Here is a 12,573-nt window from a genome sequence, read left to right on the forward strand (position 1 = left end):
TCAAACAATCCGCGCTAGCTGACACCCACATAGCTGGTGTCTTGGCAGTGTTGGAAGTGGAACTGCGTTAGAGCTGTCATATCCATAAGCAGCTACCGGAGTTATACCAATCATAGGCATTGCCTGTGGATGCATCTAGTCGTGTTATGAATAGGTAATGATCTCCATCCATAAGTTATCACACATAGCTAGATTTTATGTTAAATGTCCACTGTCATCGAAATGAAATGTAGTACAATTTAGGAAGACGAAGATGAGGGAGTTGTACCATAAGACGTCCATGTTGGGCAGCTCCCTGCTGGGCGATGAGAGCTGCTGCAGCGCCTCCTGGTGTACAGCCCTGATGTTGTGGCCCACGCACACAGTGTACTGAAGCGGGGTGCGCTCCAGGCTGGAGGGAGACTGCAGGCAAAAATGCTGTCGGCTCTCCATTCCCACCTGAAGAGGAACATCTGGGGACACCAGCACTGCTACACCTGGAGGAGAAAGAGAGAGAGAGACTCAGGTTAAGATCTATAGTAAATAAATAAGGGATGTCAAACCCCAAGTCTTACCAAAGGGAGCTGTATAGGAAAAAGCACTAAAATAAGGTTGCTGCCCCTGTTATCGCCAAGCCTGTCTCTCCTTTCTGGGGAGGTTCACATTGCTTGGAAGGCAGCCACGGTTCATCCTTTATTTAAAGGGGGAGATAAATCTGATCCTAACTTTTATAGGCCTATTTCTATTTTGCCCTGTTTAAAGTGTTGAAAAAACGTGTCAATAATCAACTGAATGGCTTTCTTGATGTCTATAGTATTCTCTCAGGAATGCAATCTGGTTTCCGCTCAGGTTATGGATGTGTCACTGCAACCTTAAAGGTCCTCAATGAGATGTCACCATTGCCCTTGACTCTAAGTAACGTTGTCCTGATATTTTATTAACTTGGCCAAAGCTTTTGATACGGTAGACCATTCCATTCTTGTGGGCTGGCTAAGGCGTATTGGTGTCTCTAAGGGGTCTTTGGGCCGGTTTGCTAACTACCTCTCTCAAAGAGTGCAGTGTATAATGTCAGATATTCTGCTTTCTCAGCCACTGCCTGTCACCAAGGGAGTACCCCAAGGCTCGATCCTAGGCCCCGCGCTCTTCCCAATTTACATCAACAACATAGTTCAGGCAGTAGGAAGCTCTCTCATCCATTTATATGCAGATGATACAGTCTTATACTCAGCTGGCCCCTCCCCGGATTTTGTGTTAAATGCTCTACAATAAAGTTTTCTTAGTGTCCAACAAGCTTTCTCTACCCTTAACCTTGTCCTAAATACCTCCAAATCAAATGTAATGTGGTTTGGTAAGAAGAATACTCCTCTTCCCACAGATGTTATTACTACCTCAGACGGTTTAGAGCTTGAGGTAGTCACCTCATACAAGTACAGTCGTGGTCAAAAGTTTTGAGAATGATACAAATATTAATTTTAACAACGTCTGCTGCCTCAATTTGTATGATGGCAATTTGCATATACTCCAGAATGTTATGAAGAGTGATCAGATGAATTGCAATTAATTGCAAAATCCCTCTTTGCCATGCAAATGAACTGAATCCCCCAAAAACATTTCCACTGCATTTCAGCCCTGTAACAAAAAGACCAGCTGACATCATGTCAGTGATTCTCTCGTTAACACAGGTGTTGACGAGGACAAGTGTTGACGAGGACAAGGCTGGAGATCACTCTGTCATGCTGACTTCGAATAACAGACTGGAAGCTTCAAAATGCTGGTGGTTCTTGGAATCGTTGTTCTTCCTCTGTCAATCATGGTTAACTGCAAGGAAACACGTGCTGTCATCATTGCTTTGCACAAAAAGGGCTTCATTGCTGCCAGTAAGATTGCACCTAAATCAACCATTTATTGGATCATCAAGAACTTCAAGGAGAGTGGTTAAATTGTTGTGAAGAAGGCTTCAGGGCGGCCAAGAAAGTCCAGCAAGCACCAGGACCATCTCCTAAAGTTGATTCAGCTGCGGGATTGGGGCACCACCAGTGCAGAGCTTGCTCAGGAATGGCAGCAGGCAGGTGAGAGTGCATCAAAGAAGGGCAGCAAAGAAGGCACTTCTCTCTAGGAAAAACATCAGGGACAGACTGATATTTTGCAAAAGGTACAGGGATTGGACTGCTGAGGACTGGGGTACAGTCATTTTCTCTGATGAATCCCCTTCCCGATTGTTTGGGGCACCCGGAAAAAAGCTTGTCCAGAGAAGACAAGGTGAGCGCTACCATCAGTCCTGTGTCATGCCAACAGTAAAGCATCCTGAGACCACTCATGTGTGGGGTTGCTTCTTAGCCAAGGGAGTGGGCTCACTCACAATTTTGCCGAAGAACACAGCCATGAATAAAGAATGGTAGGTACCAACACGTCCTCCAAGAGCAACTTCTCCCAACCATCCAGGAACAGTTTGGTGATGAACAATGCCTTTTCCAGCATGATGGAGCACCTTGCCATAAGGAAAAAGTGATAACTAAGTGTCTCGGGAAACAAAACATCGATATTTTGGGTCCATGGCCAGGAATCTCCACAGACCATAATTCCATCGAGAACTTGTGGCGAGGCGGGTGGACAAACAAAAACGCACAAATTATGACAAACTCCAAGCATTGATTATGCAAGAATGGGCTGCCATCAGTCAGGATGTTACCTAGAAGTTAATTGACAGCATGCCAGGGTAGATTGCAGAGGTCTTGAAAAAGAAGGGTCAACACTGCAAATATTGACTCTTCGCATCAACTTCATGTAATTGTCAAAAAAAAAGCCTTTGACACTTATGAAATGCTTGTAAATATACATCAGTATTCCATAGTAACATCTGACAAAAATATCTAAAGACACTGAAGCAGCAAACTTTGTGGAAATTAATATATGTGTCATTCTCAACACTTTTGGCCACGACTGAACTTGGGAGTATGGCTAGACGGTGCACTGTCCTTCTCTCAGCACATATCAAAGCTGCAGGCTAAAGTTAAATCTAGATTTGGTTTCCTCTATTGTAATCGCTCCTCATTCACCCCAGCTGCCAAAATAACCCTGATACAGATGACCATCCTACCTATGCAAGATCACAGAGACATAATTTATAGACCAGCAGGTAAGGGTGCACTCGAGCGACTAGATGTTCTTTACCATTCGGCCATCAGATTTGCCACCAATGCTCCTTATAGGACACATCACTGCACTCTCTACTCCACTTTAAACGGGTCATCTCTGTATACCCGTCGCAAGACCCACTGGTTGATGCTTGTTTAAAAAGCCCTCTTAGGCCTCACTCCCCCCTATCTGAGATATCTACTGCAGCCCTCATCCGCCACATACAACACCTGTTCTGCCAGTCAAATTCTGTTAAAGGTCCCCAAAGCACACAAATCCCTGGGTTGCTCCTCTTTTCAGTTCGCTGCAGCTAGCGACTGGAGCGAGCTGCAAGAAACACTCAAACTGGACAGTTTTATCTCAATCTCTTCATTCAAAGACTCAATCATGGACACTCTCACTGACAGTTGTGGCTGCTTTATGTGATGTATTATTGTCTCTACCTTCTTGCCCTTTGTGCTGTTGTCTGTGCCCAATAATGTTTGTACCCTGTGCTGCTGCCATGTTGCGTTGCCACCATGTTGTTATGTTGTGATGCTACCATGCTGTGTTGTCAAGTGTTGCTGCCTTGCTATGCTGTTGTCTTAGGTCTGTCTTTATGTAGTGTTGTGTTGTCTTTCTTGTTGTGAGTTTTGTCCTATTGTATTTATTGTATTTATTTATTTTAATCCCAGGACCCGTCCCCACAGGGGGCCTTTTGACTTTTGGTAGGCCGTCATTGTAAATAAGAATGTGTTCTTTAACTGACTTGCATAGTAAAATAAAGGTTAAATAATAAATAAAAACAGAGAGAGAGAAGGAAATACATTTCTGGCATGCATGAGACAGGGGTTGTCTACCCTTCACTCTGCATCTCCTGCTCACCATTAGAAACTCATTTGATGATATAGAATTAAAGGGAGTGAGTCATTTTTATTTATTTAAACTAGGCAAGTCAGTTAAGAACAAATTCTTATTTTCAATGACTGCCTAGAAACAGGTTTAACTGCCTTGTTCAGGCACAGAACAACAGATTTCTTTTACCTTGTCAGCTCAGGGATATGAACTTGCAACCTTGCGGTTACTAGTTCTATGCTCTAACCACTAGGCTATGCTGCCACCCCAGGTTAAGAGACCCACAACATATATACCCTTATACACATTGTCTAAATCAGCCACAGCTAAAGTATTTGAACGTTTGACATAATGTGTTAGATGCAGGTTTGCCGCTGACAATGCTTCTCAAATGGTGCATCGTGTTTAGTTCCTATTGGGTTGTACCTGTTTTGCGACTGCCTATTCACATTTGTTTTGTTTACCTGATGGGTCACCAGAGAACTGTGAGTCACAAATCACGATGCAGGAACATTTGAGAGTCACAGGCTCGGAAATGACAGTGCCAGTGAAATGACATAGTGTGAGAGAGCGAGAGGGGTGACATAATGTGTGAGAGAGAAGACGAGAAAGGTGTTGTGGCAAGGGTGGGGGAGTGGGTGGTAGAGTCAGCTGATCTCAGTGCATGGTAGTGGGAAAAGCATCTTTAGGATGATATCTAGGGGCTCAAAATCAATCCAACCCCCATTGGGGTATTCACGCTTAGTCAAATATACTCAAATACTGGTCTTGGGTACTGTGCAAAAACCTCCAACTACTACCAGTTACACTCCCCTACAGTAGGTGCCCCATCATACATCCTTTCATAGTGCTCAATTCTGCTCAACTAACCAAGCAACCACAATCTTAAACCCCCTAAATTCGATGCCACGCCATCACAGAGATCTAATTAGCATAATCACAATCTGTCAGTTTAAGATAGAGATCTGTTTTTTTTTTGCATTGGATGAGTCTCAATCCACCGCATCTGCATATGTCGCACTTCTGTATTTAGAGTGAAAGGTGACAGAGCTAGAGCAGTGTTTGTCAGACCATGAGACATCCCGAAAATTGGTCTTCTCACAAAATCTTTTCCTCTATGGAAAGAAGAGACTCTCACAAACACCATGGTGTTCTGTGTTTTCTCTATGACCCCGACAAGCGTCTTGGGACTAGTCTGAAGTCGGTATAGCCGATCTGCCATCTTCTATCTGTAGCATATACTGTACATGTCAGTTGTTTTGCTCTAGGATGGCCACAGGCCTCACAAGACTCAAGACTCATCTAAAGGTCCCCCGGTACCAGTTGAAAAAATGAATGGAAATATATATGGAGACTGTTTAGTTCCACAAATAAGGGGTTAAATAAGGGGTTAAATACATGTGTAAAAACACATATATACAGTGCCTTGCGAAAGTATTCGGCCCCCTTGAACTTTGCGACCTTTTGCCACATTTCAGGCTTCAAACATAAAGATATAAAACTGTATTTTTTTGTGAAGAATCAACAACAAGTGGGACACAATCATGAAGTGGAACGACATTTATTGGATATTTCAAACTTTTTTAACAAATCAAAAACTGAAAAATTGGGCGTGCAAAATTATTCAGCCCCCTTAAGTTAATACTTTGTAGCGCCACCTTTTGCTGCGATTACAGCTGTAAGTCGCTTGGGGTATGTCGCTATCAGTTTTGCACATCGAGAGACTGAAATTTTTTTCCCATTCCTCCTTGCAAAACAGCTCGAGCTCAGTGAGGTTGGATGGAGAGCATTTGTGAACAGCAGTTTTCAGTTCTTTCCACAGATTCTCGATTGGATTCAGGTCTGGACTTTGACTTGGCCATTCTAACACCTGGATATGTTTATTTTTGAACCATTCCATTGTAGATTTTGCTTTATGTTTTGGATCATTGTCTTGTTGGAAGACAAATCTCCGTCCCAGTCTCAGGTCTTTTGCAGACTCCATCAGGTTTTCTTCCAGAATGGTCCTGTATTTGGCTCCATCCATCTTCCCATCAATTTTAACCATCTTCCCTGTTTAACCATCTTGCCCAAACCATGATGCTGCCACCACCATGTTTGACAGTGGGGATGGTGTGTTCAGCTGTGTTGCTTTTACGCCAAACATAACGTTTTGCATTGTTGCCAAAAAGTTCAATTTTGGTTTCATCTGACCAGAGCTCCTTCTTCCACATGTTTGGTGTGTCTCCCAGGTGGCTTGTGGCAAACTTTAAACGACACTTTTTATGGATATCTTTAAGAAATGGCTTTCTTCTTGTCACTCTTCCATAAAGGCCAGATTTGTGCAATATACGACTGATTGTTGTCCTATGGACAGAGTCTCCCACCTCAGCTGTAGATCTCTGCAGTTCATCCAGAGTGATCATGGGCCTCTTGGCTGCATCTCTGATCAGTCTTCTCCTTGTATGAGCTGAAAGTTTAGAGGGACGGCCAGGTCTTGGTAGATTTGCAGTGGTCTGATACTCCTTCCATTTCAATATTATCGCTTGCACAGTGCTCCTTGGGATGTTTAAAGCTTGGGAAATCTTTTTGTATCCAAATCCGGCTTTAAACTTCTTCACAACAGTATCTCGGACCTGCTTGGTGTGTTCCTTGTTCTTCATGATGCTCTCTGCGCTTTTAACGGACCTCTGAGACTATCACAGTGCAGGTGCATTTATACGGAGACTTGATTACACACAGGTGGATTGTATTTATCATCATTAGTCATTTAGGTCAACATTGGATCATTCAGAGATCCTCACTGAACTTCTGGAGAGAGTTTGCTGCACTGAAAGTAAAGGGGCTGAATAATTTTGCACGCCCAATTTTTCAGTTTTTGATTTGTTAAAAAAGTTTGAAATATCCAATAAATGTCGTTCCACTTCATGATTGTGTCCCACTTGTTGTTGATTCTTCACAAAAACATACAGTTTTATAACTTTATGTTTGAAGCCTGAAATGTGGCAGAAGGTCGCAAAGTTCAAGGGGGCCGAATACTTTCGCAAGGCACTGTGTATATATATATATATATATATATATATATATATATAGCTGACTGGTTTCAGGCATATGTCACGTGTAAAAATGTGTTTTTTGGCAGAAATACCTTCTGGAACATGTAAACTTTCATGTACCTTAACCTCTCTTGGGTAGGGGGCAGTATTTTCACATCCGGATGAAAAGCGTGCCCAAAGTAAACTGCCTGTTACTCAGGCCCAGAAGCTAGGATATGCATATAATTGGTAGATTGGATAGAAAACACTCTAAAGTCTCTAAAACTGTTAAAATAATGTCTGTGAGTATAACAGAACTGATATGGCAGGCGAAACCCCAAGGACAAACCATCCCCCCCCAAAATAATTCAGCCTACCACTATTTTATTATAAGCAAAGTCCTCCCAGATTGCAGATCCTAGGGCCTCCACTAGATGTCAACAGTCTTTAGCAAGAGCTTCATGCTGGTTTTTGGAAAAATTAGCCAGAAATTGTAGTTTTTCTAGGTGGGTCCCATTTTGGCTGTAGTGTTTCCAAGCGCGTGAATGAGAGCGCATTCTTTGGTATTTTTCTCTGGTAAAGACAATAACGATTCTCCGTCTTAAATTTGTATCATTTATTCACGTATTAGGGTACCTAAGGTTTGATTATAAACGTTGTTTGACTTGTTTGGAAAAGTTTATTAGTAACGTTTGGGATTCATATTGTATGCATTTTGATGGAGGGAAACTGGGTGGATTATTGACTGAAGCGCGTCAGCTAAACTGAGTTTTTATGGATATAAAGAAGGACATTATCAAACAAAAGGACCATTTGTGATGTTACGGGGACCTTTTGGAGTGTCAACAGAAGAAGATCATCAAAGGTAAGGCATTTTTTATATCGTTATTTCTGACTTTCGTGTTGCACCTGTCTGGTTGAAATATGTTTTTCATGCTTTTGTATGTGGGGCGCTGTCCTCAGATAATCGCATGGTGTGCTTTTGCCGTAAATCATTTTTGAAATCTGACACAGTGGCTGGATTAACAAGAAGTTAAAACCTTTTGAGGGCATGGCAGATTTACGCCCCCTTTGGAGAAATTGGGTACCCCTAGTAAACTGAAAAAAAAATTCTCAAAAATTGCTAATATATGCATATAATAATTATTATTGGATAGAAAACACTCTAAAGCTTCTAAAACCGTTGGAATTATGTCTGTAAGTATAGCAGAACTCACAGGGCATGCATTCTTCCAAACTAGTTTTTGTGGTCATGAAAGTTGGAGCAACTTTGACGTCATGGCCCCCACCCTTCCCGACCACTTATGGATCTGGGGACACTTTCCATCTCTTCCACTAGATGTCCTCTTTCTTTAGAGCGTTCAATCGTTCAAATCGCGCGAGAATTGGCCCTATGGGAGTGATTTGAGTAAGTGCCGCGAGAAAAAAACCTGTGCGTTAGGGCGCGAATTGGTCACAGCCATTCCTTTGTTCCAGCACTCCTGGGAAGAGCAAATGATGCCCGGTTGAATTGAAATTTGTTTTGTGTGTTAAAAACATCATAAAGCTTGCTTCTGCACTTAGTTTGACCTGTTTAGTCGACATATAATATGTAATTTTGAAGTTTTGATGCGCAACGTTTCCGGACCAGAGGACGTTTTGGGTGCATTTCAGCTGATGTTATTAGCTGTAGCTAATACAAAGACGCAAGACTTGAAACAAAACGATGTATTGGGTAAGTATGAACCCTTCCAGAACATTCTGAACGAAGACCATCGAAGGTAAGGGAATATTTATGCTTAAATCTGTGTTTCTGTTGACTCCAACATTACGTGGAAATGTAGCTTGGAACTGAGCGCTGTCTCAGCATATGGAATAGTGTGCGATTTCTGTAACGTTAAAAATAAATCTAACACAGCGGTTGCATAAAGAAGCAGTGTATCTTTCTAACTATATGTAGAACATGTTTATTTAGCCAAAGTTTATGATGTCTATTTACGTTATCTTGCCGAGCTACCTAGATTTCCTGCGGGCGTTTTTGAGTAATTTCTGAACATGAGCACATTGTAAATGGACATTTATGGATATATATGGCATATTATTGAAAAAAAAAATGTACTGTGTAACATGTCCTATCACTGTCATCTGATGAAGATTTTCAAAAGGTTAGTGAGCGATTTATTTTTTAATCCTGTTTTTATAATTTTATATTTTCTGGGACAAAATGGCTGCCGCTTGTCTTGGTTTCGGTGGTGGTCTAATATAAATATGTGGTGTGTTTTCGCCGTAAAACATTTAAAAAATCTGACATGCTGGGTAGATGAACAAGGTGTTTATCTTTCATTTGAGCTATTGGACTTGTTAATGTGTGGAGGTTAAATATTTCTAAGAATATTTTTGCGTTCCATGCGCCACGGTTTGAGCTGAACGGGGGGGGGAGGTGTTCCTCTAGAGGAACTCCTGGCATCAACAGGTTTTAAGCTTCATTTTGATGTATTACACTTGTGATTTTATGAAAGTTAAATATTTATAATTCTGTAGTTTGAATTTCGCGCTCTGCAATTTCACCGGATGTTGACCATCTGTAAATACAAATACAATTGTTAAATTACACGCCTACTTGGTTTAGCCACAGAAAAAGGAAGCAATCTTCCCGCTAGCCATGATTGTATAAGATAATGGCTTCTGTCTATAATGAGATGCTCAGTTGTTGTAGGTTATCCTTTCAAACTGAGATTTAAAAAAAATATATCTATCCACCTTCTGGAGGACCGAGTTTTAAAATCAGTGGAATGCCCGTTGGAAGCAGAGTACGATAGCTAAGGAGATGGAGAAAATTCAGGCGTTTGATTGCAAATGTGGAGGGAGTCGAAAAGAGAACACAGAAGGCTGTTGTATAAAACACCTGTCTCCGGATTACATCTTCAAACTAAAGGCAACCATGGCATCCGCGATAGAGAAGGAGAAGCCTTCATCTATGTTAATAGGAAAAAGAGCAACATTTAGCAAAATGTTCAGATATTATAAGTTTCTAATTTTGTCAGAAAGTAATTTTTAATTCATGCGTACTGTTAGCTACCTAGCTAACTTTAACTGGCTGGCTCGCTAGCTAATGTTACATGTTTGATCTGTGTAGTAATATTATTTGTGTCTCAGAGCCATTTGCATTGCTAGTTATAGCCTAATTGCACCTAGTTTGCACCTAGTTTGTTAGCATTTAACATTTTAGTTTAACATTGCACCTAGTTTGTTAGCATTTAGCTACCTGTAGATTCATGCAGGGTAGTAATGTTATGAGTTTGGATTATGGTTCATTGTTTAGCTAGCTAGCTACATGTCTATACAAAAGACTCCACTATGCAAGTAACCATTTCACTGTACCGTTAACACCTTCTGTATCCTGTCCATGTGAGAAATAAACGTAGATTTTATTTGATATAGTGTGTGCTTACCAGAGACAGTAATGTGAAGAACAACATGACCTGCACCAAATTCAAATCAGGATACGTTAGGCCAACGACACGGTGTCCCATATTCTAAAATTCTCTGTTAGAATCCCCTGCTATTATTTCTTCACACTCACAACTGTAAGCTATTTTCTTATTATCCTTGGTATAGCTTAGTAGAACCCCCCTGTTATTCAATGTGTTTGTATGGGCTAATAGCAGTAAGGCCCCATTTAAAAAAAATATATATATATATATATATATATATATATATATTTGTATTATTTGTTTTTATAATTCTAAATTAAAAATCAAATAGCTAAATTATCCTTGGTATGACACTCCATTTAGCTTAGTAGAACTTCCCAGCTTAGACAGGGCTTAAACTTTTATGGGTTTTAAGGGATAGTTGACTTCAGTTGAAGTTAAATCTTATTTCTGAATAAGTGTTATTTCTAAACCATTTTGAAGTTGGAAAGCAGGTTATTTTAACTCGTTTCGCCAAGGCAATTCACAGAAATGACTAAATAACCGGCTAATGAACTTGGTTTGGTTTGCTGCCACCTAGGCAAATAAAAAATATACATTTTCAGTTTTTAAGAAATCCACAACAAAGTACACGTTAACAGACCATTTTTCTACCCAGCAAAATCAAATCTACTTAATGTCGCTATTGCTTTCTTAAAACAGTTAACCTACAGCATATCTTTCTGTACTCTCATATCCTCTCTCTTTCCCTCACTCCTGTTTGTATGTATGGTGTTCATGTGAAATGAGATTATGTGAACCAGATAATTGTGTCCACAGATGTAGCTGCCCTACCAGGAATGCTTCCTGCCTCTCAGGTTACCTCCCTTCTCACCTCACCCCAACCAACCTCCTTTCCACCATCCATGTCTCTACCAGGTCTCTCTTATGAAACTGTTCCATGCCCTGCCCCATACACAAGGAGAGAATCCTATATAGTTACCCCTATAAACACTGATCTAAGGTCATTTTTGCATTTCCCCACCATTATGGTTTAGGTTATAATCATGGGAGGGCAGGCTAATCCTAAATCTGTGCCTAACTAAGGTCATTTAGGCCGTGTCCGAGAGTCCAAGAACCCTGAGAACAGAGCTCCTTAAGACTCAAATGTGAGTCTCTCTTGTTTCAATGGCTTTACTGTGATCACGTCGGCAATTGATCACAATAAGATCAGATGAATAGTCTGCTGTACATGCTGTACTATATTATATGCCAGGTGATCAGAAAAAAATAGCAGTGGCTCTGATTGTTGCTGTGTAACAACAAGGACTATTCTCTCTAACTCACAACATAACTATGCTGATGGATTTCTCTGTCATTATGCGTACTCCGATGCTCCAACAACACAGTACCTTGACATATATTTTTTACTTCATTCAAAAATTCTAATATCAAATTGCCAATAAATACATGAATTATTCGGTCCGGCACCTCATGGGAAGTGAAACGCCTCAGACCACAAACATTTTCTCAGTGTGGTCCGAAAGCATGGTACAAAATTAGTTAATACATTTTCAATAAAATAACAGTGATGGCGCGAGCATGTGTGTGCAATGGAGAATGTCAAAGGGATAGTGGTAACACTTCAGCCGCCTTTCCCAAGGTATTAAGTCACCACCCCACTCTTAATGACCAAATACATTGCATTTCTTAAGTTTTAATTGTGGATCAGCATCTAAATATAACGTCTACAGGCACCCAAATTGATTATGGGTAACTATTTCAGTCCACTTTAAGCACTAATGGTACTCACGTTAACTATACTGTAATTGGGTTCATATTTTAAACTGATACTTAACGATATGACGTTGCCGGATGAAATGCTGATGAGCGATGTTACACTTGCAAGAAATATATGTGCATGGGTGCGCTTCCTACTGCTGCAAAGTGATAGCTGTGGGACCAAAACAGCAGAGAAAGTTTAGCGTTGTGATTCATATTCTTCATTGTTGCAGAAATCAGATGATATTACTATTTACTTCATGCATCGCTGACTCTACCTTTAAAACAGGTATTATTTATATTTGTCGTTGTTGCAGAAATCGGATGATTTTACAGTTTACTTCATGCATTTCTACTTTTAAAACAGGTATTATTTAAGTATCAGTACTCAGTAGAAAAGAGGTGTCAATACTCTGTATTGTTTAGTATGAAAAAAG

General features: G+C 40.6%; 1 protein-coding gene across 1 annotated transcript in view; it reads right to left on the reverse strand.

The window, feature by feature from the left end:
• si:ch211-236l14.4 (SITS-binding protein) overlaps positions 1-12,573 on the reverse strand; it is an 84,340-nt gene that overhangs the window by 25,827 nt on the left and 45,940 nt on the right. The window contains exon 3 of the mRNA XM_021564132.2: positions 269-476. Coding sequence (XP_021419807.2) covers positions 269-476 — 208 coding nt within the window. The remainder of the gene's footprint in view (positions 1-268; positions 477-12,573) is intronic.

This window comes from Oncorhynchus mykiss, chromosome 2 (assembly GCF_013265735.2).
Source record: "Oncorhynchus mykiss isolate Arlee chromosome 2, USDA_OmykA_1.1, whole genome shotgun sequence".
NCBI lineage: Eukaryota > Metazoa > Chordata > Actinopteri > Salmoniformes > Salmonidae > Oncorhynchus > Oncorhynchus mykiss.